Source organism: Dendrobates tinctorius, unplaced genomic scaffold (assembly GCF_039654945.1).
Source record: "Dendrobates tinctorius isolate UK_male_01 unplaced genomic scaffold, ASM3965494v1 ptg000003l, whole genome shotgun sequence".
NCBI lineage: Eukaryota > Metazoa > Chordata > Amphibia > Anura > Dendrobatidae > Dendrobates > Dendrobates tinctorius.
In genome coordinates, this window is record NW_027361671.1 from 71,074,413 (window position 1) to 71,098,518 (window position 24,106).

Here is a 24,106-nt window from a genome sequence, read left to right on the forward strand (position 1 = left end):
ACTGTTGAAAAGATCGGCATCACATTATCCTGTATGGTTTGTAGAAAAGCCATTCACACACTGTTTTGCTCCTTCATCGGGTGTCTGTCCGCCTGCTTACACTGCACTATTATGAGCGAGCGGTAACTCCAGTCGTTGTGTAAATGCATCTTTACTTTCATCTTAGCAAGTTATTGCCTATCCCCAGGATAAATGGTATCTATGTGATTGCTGGGACCAGCAGCGAACAGCAAGTTGTAGAGTATTCTGCAGATAGGACAAGCCCATTAATATTAAAGATAATCTGTCACCCCCTTGTATGTACCTAAGCTTTAAATCTGGGCATACAGGTACTAAAATACTTAGAATAGTCATACCTGTATGCCTGATCTCTGAAGAACAAGACCTCAGATATCCTCTTTTTAATTCTTTGTTAATCCCTTGCTCCGGGAAGTGCGGTGCCTGACAAACTCTGCCTCCGTTCTTCATTTGCGTGCCTGTCGCCTCCCATGAGTGTCACAGGGCCTTAGTGTCTAGTCCAGGTCTAGTTGTTCTGCGCATGCGCCCTGTCCTTATGATAGTGGCCCTTTATGAACATTGGCTTCTTGTTTCTTTTGCGCAGGTTTAAATCTCAATATTCCGAGTTCTGGGGGGAGAAGTCCGTAGGGGTGGGGGGAGGGGAAGTCCTGTAGGTAGGGGTAGGTGCTGCAGAAGAAAGGGAAGGCAGCTGGGAGGAAGTCCAAGAGAGAGACCCTACCACGGGGTCCGCTCATCCCTAGTGCTGACATGTCTACCATTACTGAGGTCCTACCACTAATATGGTAGCGACTACAGCTTAAAAATGGTCAAATATTAACATGCAATGAACTGTACCTTGGCATGAATGCCAGGAATATAACCACTTTCACGTTACCAGGTTAGACTCCTTTTGTTTAGGAACTTTGTTCAGATCGGGTAAGATAAGAGTTTATTGACCTGATCCTTGACGCTAAATGAATTAACACAGTATCATGAATCCATGCCAAACTGACAGTATTCAGCCAGGTCTGACTATAAGACTGTATAAGGACAGGGTGAATGGTAGCACCTAGTTGTCATTTTACTCCGTTTATCTCTGGCATTGCTGAAGATCGCCACACCCTAAGGTAAGATGCTACAGAATCATTGGGAAAATCAAGTCATTACTAAATTGGACATTCAAAGGGGTTGTCCACTAGTGGGACCCTGTATCATGCTGAATATTTGGCGACTTCATAATAAAACACTTACTCACCTCACATTTGCCTTGGGGTCTTTCCAGCTTGCCCAGCCTATTTCAGGCATATTGAAGGATTGCACACTTCACTGCAGGTGAGTCATATATGCAAACACATTTTTATACATGCACTGCTTTTTCGGTGATTACTTCGCCCCACACACACATGATACACCATTTGAAAGGTAAACATGCCCCCTTCAGCAAGGAAAGAGCCAAACAAACCACACATTCACGATTTTATCATGACATACAGTTTAAACATTCATTTTCATAAACCTGCAGAAAGACACAATGACCTGCAGGTGGCACCTCAACCGGAAGACATTTTTTGGCCTCTACTGATCAAACCAATTTATTGTATTACCAATCTACATATATACATACCTGTCTGTGTTCATCAGCTCATGAAATACATTTACATTTGACCAGCTTGCTTTTTCTGAAATTGCCTGCGCCCCCGACGACTAATGTGCGAAAACTTTGCATGGGCGAACTAGTATATATTTCTGTTCCCAATAATTACCTGAGAAAATGCTGTGGCTTTTATGCATCATTTTTAGAATCTACTTTGCTCTAGTTTGGAAGGCTTGACAGAAAAGGGAAGCATAAGAAGCGGGGTCGCTCAGATGACTTCTCCAAAGCATCTGTCTCTGGGTGGGCAGGGAGGTACTGGAGTTGTTTGTGAACGCAGCATGAATCTCCTGTTGAGATTTCTGTAATTGGGTCTATTACCATTTACCTGACTATAAGGCCAACGTCAGATGTGTATGAAAATCGTGTGGAATTTTGTTTTTGGAAAACATCAACCGTTGAAAATGTACGTGATCAAAAGCACTTTCCTATTTCCTAGGTTAATAATGGCAACGAATGTTAAAATCGAACGCTATATAGAAAATCTTAAAATTAGATCATCGGAGAACTCAGAAGACTAGTGCATGCTATGTATATATTCACATAAAATATGTATGTGTAATGCGCTCATCTGAACTGGTGTTTGGAATTATTCTGCATTTCTGTTGAAGGATCAGAACCTGTCCTATCATGGGCATCAATGGCGCCAGACGGTCCCCGTTGCTCTGTTACTGTGCATGTCATTTTTACCTTCAAAAAATAGTGCAGCATGGCTAATGGAGGCCCAAGCACAAGTGTGACCCTAGCCTAGGTGTGCCGTGTAATGCTGAATAAACTTGCTGTAGGATTGTGCGTGGTTTGTGGGTTTGTATCCTTAGAGGTTGCCACGTTTCCAGGTCTGAAGTTCCCTTGACACTTCTGAATTCTTGCAGTTGGTGCGGGTCTGCGCCCTCCGTTCTGGATCTCTGTTGTTCCCTGTTTGGCTCTTCCTCCTTGGCTGGTTGAGCTTTTCTTGTGACCTTCATTAAGTTGTCCTCACCCTCATTATCTCTGTTTAGGATTTGTGTGGTGCTGCGGCTCTACATAATTTCTCTCCTTTAACTTTCTCTGCGAGTATCTCTGAAGATCCGTGTTTTTTCTTGTCCTACAAGACAGGGCATATTCCGAAACAGTGGTGTCTGAAGCACATTGGGAAATGTCACTTACATGGATATGAATAAACACCGGTCTTACGGTCTATGTATGGAGAACCTTAGTTGCATACTACTACCTAAGTGAACAGTTTATTTGTTTTTTTTTCCTTGGTCTGTGGTAGTGGTGCACATTTGCTAACAAGGGAATTGTATTTATCAGCACCCCCGATCCTCTGAAGAAAGGAAATGGAGGTGTGACACATGTCATGCTGTGGTCCTATATTATGACCTTTGTCATGAAGCTTTAGCCTGTACCCAGAAATGCAGTGATACACCAAAACTGTGCAGCGAAAATGAATATTAGGACAAAAAATAAATTTTAATGTTTTTAAATATAAAGGAAGTTGTGACAAACGCCTAAAGGAAACATCCTGGGTCCCCCAATGCTTTGAAACTGCCTCCATTACACTTTAGAGCTACGCAGAGGTACATGCCCGGACCCTGCCTACTTCATTGTTAATGGCACTGTATTCTGACCGTCCCATGGGGACTGAATGGATCGGAGGCTGAGCATCCACCTCTGCTGTGCCCAGGTCTGAGGATCGCTGGTGGTCCCAGTGGTCATAGCGTGCACTCTGAGGATTCTCCAGTGCCAGCCCCATGAGCGAGCTGTCGTGTGACTACAAGTATGTGATCAGCGTACTCCCGGCTCTATTCTGAGACTACATGTCTAGTCGAATATGGCTGTATTCATATCGCAAATTTGCTGTCACATGAACTCTAGCTCCCGGCATCGGAGAATCTTCAGAGTGCACAGTGCTGGCGATCTGAGGATTCACAAGTCTGCAGTCACATAGTGACTACAGACTTGTAGCTTAACGGGAATTTGTTACCAGCTTTTCGCTTCATCTGAGAGCAGCACAATGTAGGAAAAAAGATCCCGATTCCAACAATGTATTGCTTACTGTACTGGGTGCAGCAGTTGTGACAGAGTTCTTAGATGTAGCAGAGCTGAGAAAGCTGTCCCTGCCCACACCACAGCTTTCTATGTACATTGTCTATTGACAGTGAGCTGCTTATCACAGGATGGGGCGTGCTCTAACTGGCACATGAGCTGTAGTCCTGGCAGTGTTAATATCCTGTTGATAAAACCTTCTTTGTAAGTAAACAGCACACAACCTGATAGGTGCCTGAATACAGTATTTTAACCCCTACAGCATACTGTCTTCCGATTACATAGCAAAAATCTGCTGACAGATTCCCTTTAAGACTGGACAACCCCTGCAAGGGGTTTCCCAAAATCTCAAATTAACAGGAGGAAGATTAGTAACACCATTACTAATTGGACTAGCTATAGTTAAAGACGTGGCTAGTAAGTGGAGAAAGGATAACTTATTACAATGTCTTACATTCAGCTGTCCTATTGGTTTATCAGAATCTTGTTGAAATACCAGTGACCATTTCAGAAACGCATGCAAAAAGTCGTAATAAATCTCCAATATCTGCCTTGTAATTTTTTTTTAACTAGTTGCTAGGAGAATTTAGTTTTATGAAGCTGAGGTATAATCCTGGAAGCCAAGGGCAGGCTGACAGTAAGTCCCTCTAATGGGGCACCGTGCCCATTCAGTTTAAGGGAATTTGAACAGCTGACTCTTCTGTTCTGGTTTGTGTGATCTACTTGCTGCCAGATCACTGGTTTCTTCAGCAGCACATGGACGTGACAGATGCTTTACCACCATTTGCTGATTTATGCACACAGTGGGAAATGGATTTGTTTCAACTAAATATTGTGTGTAAAAAGCCTTACTTTATTTCATATGCAAATATAATGGAAAGTCCCAAAATGTCTGTGTTCTGCTGAAGGAAGCCTTGTGTTGCTGCACACGAGAACATGGTCATCAAAGGTTTTATTACCTGCAAAAATGTATTTTATTTCACATGTAGGGCTGGAATCTTGCCTGCAGTTAAATCATTGACCTGCCTGCCCGACTAGTGGTGTTTTTATATTACATTTTTTTCGTTTGTAAATTGGTTTTACTAGCGTTCTCTGCATTAGTTTTATGTAAAAATGGGATAGACTAAGACTTCGGAAACCTCCGACTTGGGTTTAAAAAATGAGACTGTGCATTGAAGAGCAAGCGTCAGGGATATTGTGGGACAGTATGGATGTCAGGTCGGATCCTAGGAAAGAACCGTTCTTTCCATTAAATTGCAGGGCTCTGCTGCATAGAACGGCAGTGGATTAGAGCTTCATTAGGTAGGCCATGCAAACAAGATTAAAGCGTTTAAATTTTTTTTTAAATAAAATTTTTCAATAATAAACTTCCCTACTCCACCCTCCCCTGGTCCACTGCTGAGTCTCGCTGATGATCCCAGTGTCTATTGATGTTGCCAGTACCGGTGTTCCAGGTGCAGCCAATCTGTGTTCTTAGCATCTGTGCCTAATGACATGAGCTGGTAAGCTCACTGATTGTCTGCAGCTCTGTTGTCAGGATTTCAGCACTGCAGATAATAACACACAGGGAGCAGTAGCACAGACTTTTACTTTTGGATCTGCAGCCAAGGGATATTTTTCCGTGTGTACTTCGGTGCACCCTTGATATGGCCAAGAGAGAGCGCTGCTTAAACTTATCCCGTGTGTCTACGTGCGCACTGGTACTGCCTGAGCCGGGATGCACTCCCGATCCTCACCGTGGCTCCTCTCTGCAGCCTCCGCTAGCTACACTGGCACAGCTGTAAGTTTAGTAAGTGCGCTGCTTTGGAGGAGAACGTGCTGGTATTGACCAGGCTCGGGCAGTATTTGTATGGATGTGCAGTTCATGCAGCACTAGCTCTAGGCAAGTGCAGGGGAATTCCCCAAAACGCAAATTGAGAAGGATGCACTGAGCCCTTGGCCATGCCAAGGGTGCACCGTAGCCTGCTCATTTGCATTCAAACAGTTAATTTTAAAGTCACTCTACCATTAAATTGTACTTTGCCATGATCTTTTTATTTATTTCATTTTATAATGGCCAAATCCCCTATATCCCTAAATGGGTAGTTCGATATGCATTTTAGGGGTTGGTAGTCTCCCTTTTTAGTGGAGTAGAAACCTGTATATATCCATGGAGAAGTGTTGGCATTTCAGGGCACCTTTGCATGGGCACTGCTGTTCTTTGTACCTCTGTTAGGGCACAGCTGTGACTGGATGATGGAGATAGATCTAGATATATATATATCATACATACACACCTCCTGGGTCGTCTGGTCCAACACCCTGCTCACAACAGGATTCATTAAATCATCCCAGTCAGATGTCTGTCCAGCCTCTGAAGACTTCCATTGAAGGAGAACTCACCACTTCTCGTGGCAGCCTGTTCCACTCATTGATCACTCTAACTGTCAAAAAGTTTTTTCTAATATCTAATCTGTGTCTCCTCCCATTCAGTTTCATCCCATTGCTTCTAGTCTTTCCTTGTGCAAATGAGAATAAAGATGATCCTTCTACAATGTGACAGCCCTTTAGATATTTGTAGACAGCTATTAAGTCTCCTCTCAGTCTTCTCTTTTGCAAACTAAACATTCCCAAATCCTGCAACCTTTCCTCATAAGACAGGGTTTGCAGACCGGTCACCATTCTGGTCGCTCTTCTCTGAACTTGCTGCAGTTTGTTGATATCTTTTTTTAAAATGTGGCACCCAAAACTGGACACAGTGTTCCAGATGAGGTCTGACCAAAGAGGAGTAGAGGGAAATAATGACTTCACGTGATCTAGACTGTATGCTTCTGTTAATACATCCTAGAATTGCATTTGCTGTTTTTGCTGCTGCATCACACTGTTGCCATAAACCCTTCTTGGGAAATGGCAACATGGTGAAACCAAGGTGATACAGAAGACTGGTCTGGTTTGCACTAGTAGGTCTGGTCATTTGGACTAATATCGCAGAACTACTTAGGTCAGAAGAATGGTTTGTTAGGAGTTCTTGCTTGGACATGTAGTCCATTATTGTGGCTCTTTGTCAGCCTCTATCCGGGCTCTGGATATGTGAAGTATTAACACACACTAGTCCATGGAGCCTGTAGGGGAATCTGACAATAAGCAGGGTCTCTGGTATCCGCAGAAAGTCGCACAAGTTACCATAGAACAATGTTAAACTCTGCTTTTTGTTCAACTTGAATTATGTGCAAAATAATAGCGGTCTAACATCACTGTTTTTAATTAGTGTTTTTGAAGAATAAAAATCATATAACATGGAAAAATTAATGACTAGGTGTAGGCGAGTAATGGGCAATCAACAGTCATGACATGCACGCTGCTAATTGGGTGTAATTGACTCATTTAATGAAAACGGGGGGTGTTCTAATTAAAAGTGGTGCGGAGGTCAATTAGTAAGGTTATTCATTCTGTGCAGACACAGGTGTCATTATGGGCCTTCTTTAATGGAGGGCAGCAAATGTACCTGCTGGTTTTAGCCCTTGCCCAGTGACTGAAATGGCTTGTTCCATACATTGTACCAAAGGAGAAGGAACTTTGATCAACAAGTTGATTGGAGAGGGGGAAAGGTATAAAGAAGGTTAGAAAATAACTGACTGCTGTGCTGAAAAGATTTCTAATGCTTTTAAAATGGTAAGCAAAACCCGAAATGCGTGGTAGGTAAAGAAAAATATTAGTATCCGCATTCATCACTTCACAAGCATGGCAAAGACGCATCCAATGATAGCTGAACAAGGGTCTGTCTTCCCCCCCCCCCCCCCCCCATATAGTAAAATCTCATGAGAAGTTAAATCGTTTCACCACTTTTTTTTTTTTTTTTTTCTTCACCCTACCTTTTAAAAAAGAGGACTTTGATGGTCTTAAAATAGGACCACACTGGTGTCTTCCCCTGCATGGGTCCTTCCTCTTCTAGCTCTGTATCACATGACCGCTGCAGCCAATTAGCGTCCCCCCCCCCCCCCCCCACACACACACAATTTTTTTCTTTACACCATTATGGATTCATTTTTACAGAAAGATATCTTGTAGATTTCTTTTTTTTTTTTTTTTCTTACAGGTTGTTTTTTTTTTTTTTTTTTTTTTTTAATCTCTGAGCAAAACCCTGGCTAATTACTTAATAATGAGGTTCCATGCATTTAGTGCTTACATACCGATCGCATTGCTTGGCATGGTGGTATGGCGGTTAGCTTGGCATGGGGGCATACTCCGTGGTCTGATCACGTCCCTAGAACACATCTGTGTTTCCGGCTTTGTCACACGTACCTTGGGTGTGCCACATACTCTGGCATTCCTGAGACTTTACAACATTACATCTTTATTTACAATTTGTAGATGATCACCCCTTTAAGGCTGGCCCTCTCTTCCTGATGTCATATCTTTCATGTCCCTCTTCTCTGGAGTCTATGAAAGAGTCCTGGGAATGTGGTTCATCAAGATTCATTGGGTTCTGATTAGTAAGCGGTCTGCCGGCAGAGTAAGGACAGATCCAGGCAGCGGCCCGCAGAATACGGCGCATCATTCAGAGTCAATGGTGGCTTATCGTGCATCAGTGTTTGCTGTAATCTGTGAGACGTTCTTGCGTGCAGATTATGTCTAGGAGAGGTGATGGCTGAACCTACAGATGTGTTGTGAAATGTCTGCGACTAAAAAATGGTTTCCATATATGCGGTTGGGGTTGTTTCTGCAGTATGTGCATCTTTCATGTGTAAATGTACCCTAGGGCCTTAGATTGACAAGATACGTTATTTTTTGCAGATGCGGGCATTAGGAATATGTTGAATGGGAACTTCCTTGCAGAACAGACATACAATAAAAAATGCTCATTTTCCATTATCTGTCATTATTGCCCTAGGCTTTTCTCATGCTGTTTTTTTTATTTTTTTTTATTAAGTGTGGCATTGTACATTTCATAAGAGGTGCACACCACTTAATGAATCTGGCACGTGGCGTGTGCCTCGCCATAGATCTTACTGCAGTCACACTGTAGTAACCATTCTGGAGCAAGGTTCCCTTGTGCCAACAGAATGTGGTAGGTAGTCATGTAGTCGAGCTTTTCCTGAATGGCAGCTGACAAGAGCATGTCTGACGTATGTCTTGGTCCGTGCACCCAGCTGTGTCCTCCATGGGTTCTTGGAAAGGTTAAACAATGTAGGTCCAGGATGAGTTCAAACAGCATTTGGCACGATGACTGTGATCAAGTGTCACTCTTTATTCCCAGTGATCTCTGCAGCCTTTGAAATGGTCGATCAATTTCTTCTTTGCTGTAACACTTTTTGCGTAGCGATGCCTGAAGTCTCCTCTTATGTAGGGCATTGGTTAGTATTCTCTTTTTAAGCTCTTTAACATTGCAGCACATTGCCATCATTTATTATCTGGAGGCTAAGTAGTAAAGATAGTATGTAGTCTTGTCCCACGAGAGCTAATGGTGAACTGCTCAGTGCTCACCATCATTGATTGTGCTCACCACGCCTTTAAATATTCTCCAAAAATAAGGTTAGACCTTTTACATTTGTGGCCTCATATACTCTGAATACATTGGTCAGTTGAATTTTGGGGTTGTCATCAGGGCTGTGGAGTCGGAGTTGGAGCTCATTTTGGTGGAGTCGGTATAAAATGGTCCGACTCCTAAAATATATAATAAATTGGGTACAGTAGTTCAATGCAGAATGTGCTGAATATTTTTTCATAGGAATTTGGGAAAGTTAGGAAATGTCTTATAAATGGCTGTTCTATTCCTGATCTAAGGCTACCTTCACGCACAGCGTTTTTCTTGCGTTTTTTGAGGATATTTTTTCAGCTGCAAAAGCAGATCAGCTTTTTAAAAAACCGCATCACCTGAAAGGTTTTTGAGCTCATAGATAATGTTTTCAATAGCAAAAGCAGATTAGAAATCTGCTCTATCTATCCATTTATCCATATCTGTCTATCCATATCTTCACTGTACCAAAAAGAATGAAAGCCGGGTAGCACACAGACTGAAGCCCCCGTCACACATAGCGATCTCGCTAGCGAGATCGCTGCTGAGTCACAAGTTTTGTGACGCAACAGCGATCTCACCAGCGAGATCGCTATGTGTGACACTGGCCAGCGACCGGCCCCCTGCCGTTTATCGCTGATCGTCCTGAAATGGCCAGGACATTTTTGATCGCTGGTCTCCCGCTGGCCAGCACGCATCGCTGCATGTGACAGGCGGGAGACCAGCGATCAGCGCGCTGGTAACTAAGGTAAACGCAGGGTCTCTAAGCAGCGCGCAGTGCTTAGAAACTCGATGTGTACCTTAGTTACCAGCTCCCTGCATCAGCGCGCTGGTAACTAAGTGACGCGCTCTGCTTAAAAACCCGATGTGTACCTTAGTTACCAGCTCCCTGCATCAGCGCGCTGGTAACTAAGTGACGCGCTCTGCTTAAAAACCCGATGTGTACCTTAGTTACCAGCTCCCTGCATCAGCGCACTGGTAACTAACGTACACAGCGACGTGCCCGCTCGGCGTCTCTGGTGCTGATCGCTGTAAGGCTGCCTGTTTGACAGCTCACCAGCGATCATGTAGCGACACACCAGCAATCCTGACAAGTTGATATCGTTGTCGGGATCGCTGGTGAGTCGCTGTGTGTGACGGGGCCCTAACACTTTTTTTTTTTTGCACCAGTCAGGTACATCTCATAGCTGCCCAAACCGATACCCAGTAACACATCAACAATTCAACATCAATTGATAGTTGGAATAAATAGACTGCATTCATCACCACATCTTCTTGAAGCTCATCAAGAGAACGCCAAGAGTGTGCAAAGCAGTAATCAAAGAAAAAGGTGGCTTCTTTGAAGAACCTAGAATATAAGACATACAGTATTTTCAGTTGTTTCACACTTTTTTGGTAATTATATAATTCCACATGTGTTAATTCATTGTTTTGATGCCTTCAGAATGAATCTACAATTTTCATAGTCGTGAAAATAAAGAAAACTCTTTGAATGAGAAGGTGTGTCCGAACTTTGGTCTGTACTGTATATATGTAATCGATATTATACAGTGTATTACATATTTACAATTTATTAGTTTTTTTGTCTTCTAAAGTTGTATTCCAATAAATAGATATTATGTTCTATCTAAATATCTTGATTATTGGATCATAAAAATGATTAAATGTCTGATGTTCACATTGTACTACAATAAATTTTTCACTTAAATATAAGCAATATATGTAGGAGTCGGTGTAAGGGAAATTGAGGAGTCGGAGTCGCAGGTTTGGCTTACCGACTCCACAGCCCTGGTTGTTATCCAAACAAATAACTTGATATTTGGGTGATTGTTCAAACCACCTCTCCCCATCTATAGCTGGTATTTTCGATTTAGCTTTTAGTTCGTAAGCTCCCCCTAGTGGTGGCATAGAGCAGGAGTTTTATCATGGAACGCTCCATGATAAAAACACTAAAACATTCCAGAGGCAGAGGAAAAATATTCCATACTGACAAAACTCACTGCTATATGTGTGGGGAACTCAACTCTAGTTTTTAGTAGTGACCGCAAACCAATAGATGCGCATTTAGCTAACCACCAATTTCCTACATTTCACCCTCTGCTGGCAATCTGAAATGTGCAGTGAATCGTGGGTAACTTATCATAGAATGGTAAAGTTGGAAGGGACCTCATGGGTCATCTGGTCCAACCCCCTGCTCAATGCCTGGTTCACTAAATCATCTCAGACAGATATCTGTCCAGCATCTGTAGACTTCCATTGAAGGAGAACTCGCCACCTCTCATGGCAGCCTGTTCCACTCATTGATCACCCTCACTGTCAAAAAGTTTTTTTTCTAGCTTCTAATCTGTATCTTTCCTCTTTTCAGTTTCATTCTATTGCTTCTCATGTTTCCATGTGCAAATGAGAATAAGGATGATCCTTCTACAGTGTGACAGCCCTTCAGATATTTGCAGACAACAATTTAATTCTCTGGGCCTTCTTTTTTGCAAGCTATACATTCCCAGATCCTTGTAGGTCATGGGTTGCAGTCCGCTCACCATCCTGGTAGCTCTTTTCAGAATTTGCTCTTATTTTGCTTTCTATCCCACTATCAGTGTCTGGTGCACTTCGAAATCTTTGCTCCATTTTTACCTTGCTTATTACATTCTTTGACTAAGCCATAGACTTGGTTGCTGTCACACGTAGCCTAGTGCTGGTGTCATGTTTTCAGCATTAAAGCATACTTTTTAACTTAAGATGACTGCTCAGAATAAGATATGGGGGCCCATGAGAGAGAACACTATTCCTGCTCATTTGATATGTATCCTGAATTTTTCACCAGTTTTCCCCTTGCGTGCTCTCTAATTTTCAGTTGTCTCTAAGCTAGTGGAGATGGAGAGTGCTATAATTTTTCCCATACACTATACACACAGAAACATGACGAATTCCTGCTCTTGTGTGCCCTCACATGTTCCGAAGCAGCAACATGGAGGACATTATACAGTTGTTTGTACTGATTTGTGTAGCTGAGTCCATCTAGAGCAGGGATCTCAAACTCGGCAGAGTAAATGGGCCGCACATAAAAAAAAAAAAAATTGAGCTGGAGGGCCGCATTCCTTTCAAACTTAATACACCCCGTACACGCAGGACTCCGCTCCGTACACCTCGAACACACTGGACTCTGCTCCGTACGCCCTGTAAACCCCTCCTGACCCCACGCATAAACTTACCTTCATCCAGTTCCATGACAACCAGCACAGACAGCAGCGTCCGTCCTGCACACACTGAGGCCCCTGATCATGTGACCCCTGACTCCTCCCCTTCCTGTGACCTCATCACAGGTCCTGTGCAGTGTGTGCACACAGAACAGCCAATGCCATCGCCGCTCCTGAATGCGTGCCTTCCCCCTGCCTCAGGGAGTGAGACATGTGGTGCACCGCGGGCCGCAGATGCCTGCCTCAGGGCGGGCCACGTGTTTGAGACCCCTGATCTAGAGGGTGAGCTAAAACTTCAGGAAGCAGCATCTCTGTATTTGATTTTCAACCTGTGTTGTTGATCCCTCTCACCCTATAGCATTTGTGTAGACCTCAGAAGGCAGCTGTAATTTGATCCCTCAGTAAACTGGCCTTCTGTCTTGTTTTTCACCGATTTTAGCAGTGTTTGAGAGTGACTAGTCCAGTGGTGAGAAGAAAAAATGCCTTACCAGTTTGTTCACTAGTCCTATTGATTTATGGAAAGTTTGTGGAAATGATGGACTACCCATTGAGATTGTAGTACCTGACTGCTAAATGTACATGTTAGTAAGTCATACTCAGTTGCCAGGAAAGATCTCTTTGCCCTGGCCTATAGGGTTTGGGCAGCTGAGCTGTTGGTGTCTACCATATGTGTCGAAGCTGAAGGTATTAGTTTAGATTGGCCTGTGATTAGTATGTTATGCTCACTGGTGCTGAAAAACGCTTTTATTTCCGCATTACTTCTTTTACAGCACTAGGTTGTTCTAGCGCTCAGTCTGATAAATGGGCATAAACAGACAGGCTGGCGGGTATTTTAGTTGGGTTACTTTTCATGTACTGTTCAATTAATAATGTATTAATTCTGTTTATTTCACTTCGCCTCTGAAACGGAATTCTAGAGGTCTTACATACTCGCATGGTTAAAGTACATAAATCATTTTAATTGCAGGGATCTGAAAATCAGGTTTGGGAAAAGCGCTCCCAATTACAAGGATATTAAAGACGAGGTTTGTACAGGCCCGACAATTGTGCTTTACATACTATGTTAAAGCGAGCGTTGTGAGCCTAGATTATTTCACATGGCATTTAATCCTGCTGAAACATTTCGTGATGAAAGGGAAAAAATGTCCTCTCCTGTATTGTACAATAGACAATAGGAATATCCTTGTAGGCTTCAGGTGCAGTTTGGAGCATTGACAATGTGTCTGCCTGGACATGTCATTTTTCTTCTTGCGTACATTTAATAAAGAAGACTGTTCGTGAAGCTGGATTCACCTTTCTATAGTACAACAGAACATATCTATGTCCACCAGGATAGACATGTCAATCTTTGTTTGCCTAATGGAAAAAAAACCCAAAACTAATCCTAGCGGAAACTACATTTTTCGGCTTTGTTTCCACGTTGAGTATTCGGTGAAGCACCACTCTAGCTTTTTTTTTTTTTTTTTTTTTTTTGTTTGTTTTACTTTCAGGACTGTAGTGGTGCTACTAATCTAAGTTCCCTAACCCTAGTTTCAGATTTGCCTGCTGCCATCCCGGAGCGGCTCTGCCATCTTGTGACAGCAACTTCTGACTGACTGGGAGTCAGCGGGAACGGTCACAATCTTTCAGTGCAAGTCTCTCTTTCTGGCTCCCATAGACTTACATTGAGTTGTGACTAAGGGCATGGAACTTGGATTAGTAGCAACGCTGCAATAAAAAAATTGCTGGAGTGGTGCCTCAACTAAATTTGGTTGTGTGTGTTTAATTTTTTTTTTTTATGCAACTGTTTGTTACGTCATGGTTTAAATAAAGCTGCTTTGGTTTTAATTCTCCTTAGGATTTGGCTTTGATAACGTTATTTATACTGTTGTATGCGAATTACATGAGGTTTTTTACCTGCAGATTTTCGGCATCTAATGCAATTCTATGAGGAAAATCTGCACATAGAGACATTGACACTCTGCAAATTTTGAAACTGGCAGCATTAAGGCTAAGTTCACACATAGCAGAATTCCCTCGTAAGTTACTGCGAGAATTCCGCATTTCCACTCTGCGGGAAAATCGCATTTTAAATTCCCGCAATTTTCCCCCGGAAAAACTAGCGTTTTGCAAGCGTAATTAGCTTGTAGAATGCTAGCGTTTTCCAAGCGATCTGTAGCATCGCTTGGAGAACTGATTGACAGGTTGGTCACACTCGTCAAACATAGTGTTTGACTAGTGTGACTAGCTTTCTACTATTGAGGCTGCCTATACAGCATCAGTAGTGAAAAGCTCTAATGTTAAAAAAATAGTAAAAAAAAAAAAAAAAAAAAATCGGGTTATATTCACCTACCGACGTCTCACGCAGCGTCCCCAGGCCTCCGTGATGCTCCGGCAGGTCCCGTTCCCAGTGATGCATTGCGGCAATGACCTTTGATGTGGTAATCTCGCAAGACCGCTACAGCATCGCGGGACGCGACGTCAGCAAAGGTCATCGCAATGCACTAATGGGAACGGGACCTGCCGGAGCATCGCAGGGGCCTGTGGACGCTGCGTGGGACGTCGGAAGGGGAATATAACCCGATTTTTTTTTTTTTTTTTTTTTTTTTTTTTTTTTTTTTTTCCATTATTTTTTATTTTTTTTTTTTACAGGGATATGGCGCCCAGAGGATAGTCTCCTCTCCTCCGGACCGTGGGTTCCATCCGCAAATGTTCTGCTTACTTTTGCATAGTGGGCACAGCCACATGCGGAAAGTAAGCAGAACAATGCATTCCTATGTGGGCGGAATCGCCGCAATTTCGCAAATTAATGAGCATGCTGTGTATTTTACCGCAATGCAAATCCGCAGCATTAGCACAGCATTGCGGAATCCCATAGGAATGCATGGGATGCTGTTTTTTTGCGTTTTCGTGCCATAATTGCAAGCTAAAAAACGCCACGAAAACGCGAAAAAACCTGAACGTGTGAACGCAGCCTTCAGCACTTTAAGTTTCTATGAATCACTTGGCTGGAACTGCAAGATACGGCGCTCTGCAAAACGAAAATACGCAATGTCAAAACCCATCTTTGCAACTTGACCTTAGAATTACCGGAAACAACGGTCAATGATTCTGTAAAATCAAAAAAGTCTAAGGCTATGTGCACACGTTTTGGATTCTGCTGTGGATCCTCAGCAGATTTGGCCCTGCGGATCCGCAGCAGTTCCGCAGACATTGTTCAGTACAATGTTAGCCAATGGGATCTCAAATCCGCAGTGCACATGCTGCGGATTTTTCCGCGGTTTTAAATCCGCAGTATGTCAATTCTTCGGATTCTGTAGCGGTTTGACACCTGTTCCATTGTCCAGGTGTCAATCCGCAGGGGAAAACCGCGGCAAATCCTCAGGAAAACCGCAGGTCACTTTACCTGCGGTTTTACCTGCAAATCCGTGCGGAATTATCCGCAGCAGAATACGCAGCGTGTGCACTCACCCTTATACAGGACAGCCAAATGTCATGTGGGCTGGAACTGACGCATCTTGTTGATCACATATGTAAAAACTGCTAGAGCCATCATTACCATTAAAATATCAACTGTAGTGAGGTTCCAGCAAGAACAGCTTTTTTATTTTTTATTTTTCTAAATGTACCCTGTTTGACAATGAGATGACCCTGGGGGTGTTGCACTACCAGTTTGGCTGCTGACACTTTACTTTCCAAACATCACTGCAAGGAAAATTGTGCAATATCATATTACTTGGTCGTTAATGTAACGCCAAAAGGGGCTCTTCACAGTGATTCTGCAGATCACCTAGACACTAGGTCCTAGAGTGAATAAACACCCAGTAGGGATCCATCCTTGTGATATAGTTGTTTTTGACCAACCTGTTACAAATTTTTTTGAGTTTGGGAAAAAAATGCCTTTCATGAAATAGATGCCTAAATTTGGCTGCCTGGGCGTTCAGGATGACCCAGTATGCACAAAGCTAAATGCCTGAGCATGTAAGGAAGTGCTGCAGATGGCGTTGTGACAAGACACCGAAAAGGTGAATTTCTACTAATGTCTATCAGCTTCGTATGGTATTTGGAGTATTTTATATAGGTTGTATGGATAACATGGAAGCTGGCTCTGTGATACTATGAGTATACAAGAGGCTGGAGCTCTGATGACATGAGAGCTAGGCAGCAGACGATGAATAATGGCGTGATTTCAGCAGACCCATCTTCGTACTAGTGATGTAACTTGTGCTGACTGTGTATTTTGGAGGTTTTGTTTTCTTTGTGGTTTGTGTGTTAGAATGTGGTCTAGCAGTACTGAAGTCTTCTACAGAAAGCAATGTGGTCATGTCTGTTCTGCAGCACATTCGCTCTGCTTTCACCTGCCATCTTATATTACATGACTGGAGGATATTGATAAAACTATTTTTCTTTCCTCTTTCAGTATTAATTTTAACTGCTTAGTAACCAGACTATAACCATAATGATTTTTTTTTTTTTTTCAAGTTTCACACCAAATAACCCATTGAATGAATTCTCCAAGTTATCATAATTCCGTAGATACTTATTGTGTAGGTTTTGTTATATATATTACATATATTTATTTTCAGATGTTTTATTTTTAATATTACTTTGTACTCCAAGATATCATAAGATCTTTAGGGAACAATTTTTTTTCCCCCCCCCACTGTAACTGTGGCACCCATAAGAGTACCAGTTACAGGGGAAAACTTGGTGTACGAGGCTTCATTAGCAGAGCTGATCTGGGCCTTCTAGGACCCTGGCTCTTTGCTACACTGGCAGAGACCCAACGATCATGTGATTGCCAAGTCCTACACTGCCGATGCTTCGGTTTGCTACATGGCACGTGATGTGCGTTATGTGGACGGCAAATGAGAAGACAGAAGCAGTAATAAACCGCTTCTTCTCCCCAGGGTCTTAGGTTTTCAGTGTCTGACAGATGGGCACGCAACTTGCTTGTGTTTGATTTCTTTAACCTCCCACCACTGTACCCCTACGGCGTGGGGTTAAGGCTCAGAATCAAACAATATAATTTTAATTTGCTTGGTCATTATCTGGTTGAGGGGAACATGCCAACGTGGCTATGCTGCCTTGGCTAAAGTTTTGATGCACCTTCCAGGCACTGATTGGGTAAATGGGGGATAAACTGACACAGCAGCCTGGGGTGAGGGAACCCCACATATGAATACATGAGACTCCTGCCATCACAGCAAATGGATAGATACATTAGTTTGCAGCCACTGCAGCGCTGTAATATAGAAGTGCAGATTTATGCAACTATTGACGGCACATTTTATTATTTTGAGTTCTATGTGAAATCCAAGCTGTGACTGAGTGCGTATCCCCACCACGCTAATTATCGATTCTCTACAACATCCTTGGGCTAAAAAAACCTAATGTCCTGATTCACCGGACGGCTGTTAGTATGTCAGTCTTGATGACAAGTGCGCTGGAATAAGCCACTGAAGGAAATAAAAACTCCAGGAAGTGATTGGAGCACACTTACGGCGTAAATTTATGATTAACTTGTCTACCTTGTTCCGTTTTGTGTGCTCTCTCCGAGTGTCTATGCTCTGCGTTCTATGCAATGATTTGGTTGAGCTGATCGAATCTGGAATAAAAACGCCAAGTCTCTTTAATTTCTGCGTTACTACAGATTATGCAAAAAATTTCTTGAATTTGAAAGGATCTTGCCAGTGTTCTGTCGAAAATGGATTGGAGATGAAAACCGTTACACACGTTGTTCATTTTCAATTTTATTTTGGTTTCTCCCAGATAGTCCAACATTAAGGCTGGGGTCAGACTTGCGAGTGTGACACGAGAAACTCGCACATCAATACCTGGCACTGCCCCTGGGACTCGGACTGGAGTGTGCGGCTGCATGTATTTCTATGCAGCCGCACACTCCGGTCCCGAGTGCCGGATGCGAGAGACTCTCGCGAGTTTCTCGCATTGTCCTCGCAAGTCTGACCCTGGCCTAACTCTCCAGCTGGGCTCCCATCTTGGCAGTCGTATTCTGTATTCCTGGCATCATGACTATCATTGTTGAGCATTGAAACTTGTAGACTGCTGAGGCCTATGTCTGGGAACAATGCTAAAGGTTCGGTGGTGGCTCAATGGGAGAAAAATGGTGGAGTAGTTTAAAAAAAAAAAAAAAATCTATAAAAATTGACTGCGTACGGATAATCTTTGAAGATCTGACTCGGGGCTAGCGCTGCAGATTCCTCCATATTTTCATTTCCCTGTACGTTTATTAATGGCTATGCTGGGTAGACTACCGTGCCCCATCATTTAGGACTTTCTTATGTCTTTGTGATTTTATTTGACGTTTAGTTTACCAAATCTTTTTCTCTTCCAGGTATCTGGCCCCGGCCGTTTGGATTGACGAACTGACGCGGAGGACAACCTTTGCTGCGCGGAAGTCCCCAGTGGAAACCATTTGCGAATGGGATGAATCCGCCTTTGCTGAGCCCTCATTACCAGCTGAGAGATTAAGAACATCCAGAGGGGGGCTTCTCTAGTTATGTTTCCACTTTTACAACACCCCATTTAAGTTTGCTTGTCTTTAAAAAAGAATTCAAAGTGGAGTACCGTAAACTTGATATGGATGGCAAAAAGAAAGACAAGGACAAACCTGATGAGAGGATGGCCCGGCCTAGTGGTGGACGGTCGGGTCATGGCACACGTACTGGTTCCTCAAACTCTGGAGTATTGATGGTTGGACCTAATTTTAGAGTGGGTAAAAAGATTGGATGTGGAAATTTTGGCGAGCTTCGATTAGGTAAGTGCAATGACAACGCCTGGACGTCCAGACAGACACCTATAAAACTGTAGTCTATTATATTAGAAGTCCCAGACTTGTGAAGACGCTTCTGTAGTGTATTCAGAGATCGCAGTAAATTAATAATGAAGTTTTCTCTTTTGTGCACATGAACCATCTGGCAATTCCTCTAGGAAATGGATCTTCCTTGAGAGTTTTGGATAATTTTTGTCTTTTTAATTTGCAATCACATATTCTCTGCCAGGCTAACATTCTCATAAATGCAGTGTTATATGACTAGACTTGGTCTGTTCACTTTATAGCCTTCCTGTAGTAGGTGTCTGGGTTCTGCTTATTTTAAAGGTAACTTCTCATGTGTAAAAAAAACCAAAAAAAAAAAAACCCCAAAGCTATTAACCTGCAGTTATGAGGTTAATAGCGTTCTAAAGCCATGTGGTCACTGAAAGCCCTGCTGCTGGGAAGAAATAAACTTTATTATTCCTTCCTCAGCGTTGCGGCTTCAGTTGCCGCGGTTGCTGGAACCACTTCCTCGGCACTGACTGACAGCTGGCTCGGCACTGATGCACTGTTGAGCCGGCTGTCAGTTAGTGCCAGGGAGTGGTTACAGCCGCCACTCGCTATGCTCTAAGCCATAACTGTAGAGGCCGCACCTCTGACCGAAAGCCTGAGGCTGCCGGGAGGAATAGCAAATATAATTTTCTCCCGACATCTGGACTTTAAGTGCAGCGGCGGCACGGCTTTACAACGCTATAACCTGCATATTAACCACACATCTGTTGGTTAATGGTCTGTTTTTGACATGCCTGGTTCTCTTTAAGAACTATGGTAACGACTCCTTGTGTGCACCACCAGACTGTTGAGAAAAATAACTAGTACTAACCCACAATTTTTTCTGGACAGGGCGAGGCCAAATCGACATATTATACAAAGCAACAGGAGTTATGCGAGTCCTCACTGAAGGATGTTTCTACTCTCTCTACTTGTTGGTTGGTGGACATTCAAACTGTCCCCATGGTAGTGTCAAGCATAGGAGAGCCAAGGGACAAAGTGGGTCAACATAGCATACTCATTTTAAAGAAGCCGTGTGGTCTGAGCAATTGATGACCTATATTTTCATCAATCTGAGATCGGTGTGGATCCGACACTCGCCACCTCCATTTATTTAGCTAAAATCTGTTTCTACACCTGCCTGATAGAAGTAGAGTAGGTGGGTGTAAAGAGTCAGCATTGACTGAGCAATGTACATGGCCACAGACTACTGCAGTGTACTTACTTTAATGGGAGATTGCAGTAATGTATAGAGTTGGTTTTCTGCTCTCGCCATTGGTTATAACTGGCCATGGTCTAAGGGTATGTGCACACTTTGCGGTTTCTGCTGCGTTTCCGCAGCGTTTTTGGCTCTGCAGAAACGGTGCAGATTCTGCTGCGTTGTACAGTACCTTTATTTCCTATGGAAATAAAAAAAAAGCTGTGCACATGCTGCGTTTTTTTCCGCGCGGTTTTCAAAACGCAGCATGTCAATTGTTTGTTGCAGAAACGCTGCAGTTTTACACCTCATCCATTATGAGGTGTAAAACCGCAGGGCAAAACCGCACGCAAAACTTTGTCCTGCGGATTTACCTGCGGTTTTCTCTACAAAATCCGCAGAGACAAAAAACTATGTGTGCACATACCCTAAGCTGACTTCTACTGATCAATGGGGGGTACCAGGTGTCTGACCCCTCTGATCTCATATTGATGACCTATCCCATGGGTTAATTCATTGAAGACCCCTAGAAGTTTCTCTACAGTGTAACCAGATAGTTTCCCTGCCTAGTTTTTGTGTATCAGGAGTCTCCGTTATTTTTTTATATATGATCTAGCATATACGTGTGTGATCCTGTGTTCACATAATGTATATTCTGACTGTACGGGACTCCTCTGGCATATACTTGTGATCCTGTGTATTCACATATTGTATATTCTCACTCATCTGGCATATGCTGTGAGCTGTCGCTGGAGTAATAAAGCTTATGTTATATAGTAATGCGTGTTGTACTTATTGCATAAGAACAGGACAGCTCCCTTCTCAATCCTTGTGTCCTCCCAGTATAGTAATAACACCTACACTCGCCACCACCTTTTCAGGGGTCCCGGTACTGGCGCTCGCGGGACCGTTGGACACGGCTGTTGATTGACTTCCACCGGATGTTAATTTGCGTCCACAGGAGAGCAATGTGAAGCCATTGCTGATTGGCCACAGGGATTGTGTGACATGGCAATCGGCGCTGGCTCCTCTCCTCTCTGCTACGGATGTAATAGACATCCGGAAGAAATGAGGTGGCAGCCACAGCTAACAATGTCACGAGCCACGACAGAGCCAGTGACACAACTGAAACTGCGCTGGAGGGGAGTGTAGGTGTTATTTTGCTGGGGGGGGGGGGTGGGATACAGGTATTGAGAAGGGGTTGTCCGAGAAGTGGACATCCCCTTTATGTTAACTGACCCTGCCGAGTCTGATGTGTATGGCTCATCCCTACTCGCCACCTCGTGACAGCCTGTTCCACTGCCATCAGCAATCGTATGTGCACGGCCCGCCTAACTGGTATTTTTTCCTCCATTCTCTTTCAGGTTGGGTCTGTAGCCGGCTCCAGTGGGGCTTAGAATATAACCTGCATTTGTAGTGCATATGGCTCGTTCTGTCATTTAATGGTGGTTCTTGCTGTACTATGTAAAATACGTATCAAGAATTGTAACAATAGCCAAAGAATCTACAGTTGACACTCCGGGATTTCTTGTGGTCTAGCGTATAGGCTGGCATTGGGTCCTTGTGGTCTAGCGTATAGGCTGGCATTGGGTCCTTGTGGTCTAGCGTATAGGCTGGCATTGGGTCCTTGTGGTCTAGCGTGTAGGCTGGCATTGGGTCCTTGTGGTCTAGCGTGTAGGCTGGCATTGGGTCCTTGTGGTCTAGCGTGTAGGCTGGCATTGGGTCCTTGTGGTCTAGCGTATAGGCTGGCATTGGGTCCTTGTGGTCTAGCGTGTAGGCTGACATTGGGTCCTTGTAGTCTAGCGTATAGGATGGCATTGGGTCCTTGTGCTATTTACTTGTAAAGTGCTGCACTGGCCTGGCTGTTGAACCCTTTATTTGCAATCGTCACCATGGTTCCACTGTGACACAAATGCTGGGGGACCCCCCTTTTGCAGTCAGTTTAGGGTTCTTGGAAATGACTTCATGGATGTCTGTGCACTAAGAACGCTATAATTCTTTGATGCAGACCTTTGCAAACCGGCCCACGAGTCACATCTGTCCCTGTTATGGGGGATAGAAATGAGATGCTGCGGGGACTTCTAGGGCAGTGTGAACCTGACAAGCGTAGACTCGAAGACACACTTACCTGGTGCACACACTATATTACACACACTGTGCAGTAACGGTGTGCGCTCTTCGCGGTGTCTCTCCTCGCTGTGTGCGCTCCTATCTGCAGATACTTATCACAATGTAATGGCTCCACTGCTGCACCGCCTGAATAGCGCACTCTGTGGCCCATAGTAAGCCGCCATTTAAACATGTTCAATGGCCCAGTTATCTTGTCACTTGGCCCATAGTGTGGTTCTAGAATACTGAACCTCGTACTGTTCCAGAATTGCGCTTTGGATCAGATGAAGATATTTGGGCCCCATGGACATGTGGAATGAGTATTAGACTTGCGTCACGTGTACATGTGGCACAAATGTCTTTTAGTAGAAGTTGAAAATTGAACATCAATTACATACTCCCAGTGTGTAAAGCCCCCATTAAGGTTCTATGCTATTGGACAGCCCCTTTAACCCCTTAGTGACAGCCAAATTTTAAAAATCTGACCAGTGTTACTTTGTGGAAATAACTCTGGAACGCTTTGACAAAATCCAGTGATTTTGAGATTGTTTTTTTTTTTTTTTTCATGACACATTATACTTTATGATCATGGTAAATTTAGGTTCACATGTTTTGTGTTTATTTATAAAAATATCAGAAATTTGACAAAAATGTAAAAAAAATTAGCAGTTTTCAAACTTTGATTATCCCTTTAATTCAGAGAGTCATACCATAGCAAAACTTTAATAACTAATATTTCCCACATGTCTGCTCTACATCAGCACCATTTGAAAAATGTTTTTATTTTGTTAGCATTTTAGGAGGTTGAAACATGTAGCAGTAATTTTTCATTTTTTCATGGAAATTTACAAAATAATTTTTTTTAGGGACCTCTCAAGGTTTGAAGTGAGTTTGGGGGCCGTATATATTGGAAAAATCCCAAAAGTGATGGCATTTTAAAAACGGCACCCCTTGACTTATTGAAAACTGCTGTCAGGTAGTTTATTAACCCTTCAGGTGCTTTTCAGGAATTAATACAAAATGGCATGATGGGAATGAAAAAGTTGATTTTTTTACCACCTAAATGTCGCTGACTTTTCAACAGGTCAGTGTAGCCGGCAGACTCTAAGGCCGCTATTTACTCATGACTTGCCATGGCAAACATCAGGACCACACAATCATGATCTCAGAGTGCCAAATGGGATAAAGAGGGAGAGGCCACACTCTTTAAAACATTTATATGATATAGTCACTATTGACAGCAGCATTTAAGGGGTTAAATAGATGGACAGTGACAACACTGATCGTGGCTGGCTGAGGCAGCAAGTTGTCAGCTATAGTGTGCAGCCGACAGCTGCTGGATGGTCACCTGTAGGAGGATGATACGCTTATATTTCAGGTCAGTAAGGGGTTATATTGACGGTCATTAAGGGTTTAAGTGCCTCTAGAATCCTGTGTTTAAAAATAAATAAAAAATAGAATTTCCTCCTGCCCCAGAATTCAGGCATTCAGATGAGTCTATGATTTGCTTTGCACACTGCTCGTGTGTGACCGTCTGCACAAGGACCATGAAACTGACCACTAGTGGGAAGTGAGTATAGGTGTGCACTGCTCTGGGGCCGACTAACTCATGCAATGTAAAGCTTCGGCC

The 24,106-nt window shown here is 43.2% G+C and overlaps 1 protein-coding gene across 5 annotated transcripts in view; it reads left to right on the top strand.

Moving 5' to 3' along the window:
* Positions 1-24,106, top strand: part of CSNK1G3 (casein kinase 1 gamma 3) — a 160,582-nt gene that overhangs the window by 30,112 nt on the left and 106,364 nt on the right. For all 5 annotated transcript variants that reach the window (XM_073556828.1, XM_073556758.1, XM_073556697.1 and 2 more), the window contains exon 2: positions 18,699-19,121. In XM_073556828.1, the coding sequence (XP_073412929.1) occupies positions 18,944-19,121 (178 nt within the window). In that variant the 5' untranslated portion in view covers positions 18,699-18,943. The remainder of the gene's footprint in view (positions 1-18,698; positions 19,122-24,106) is intronic.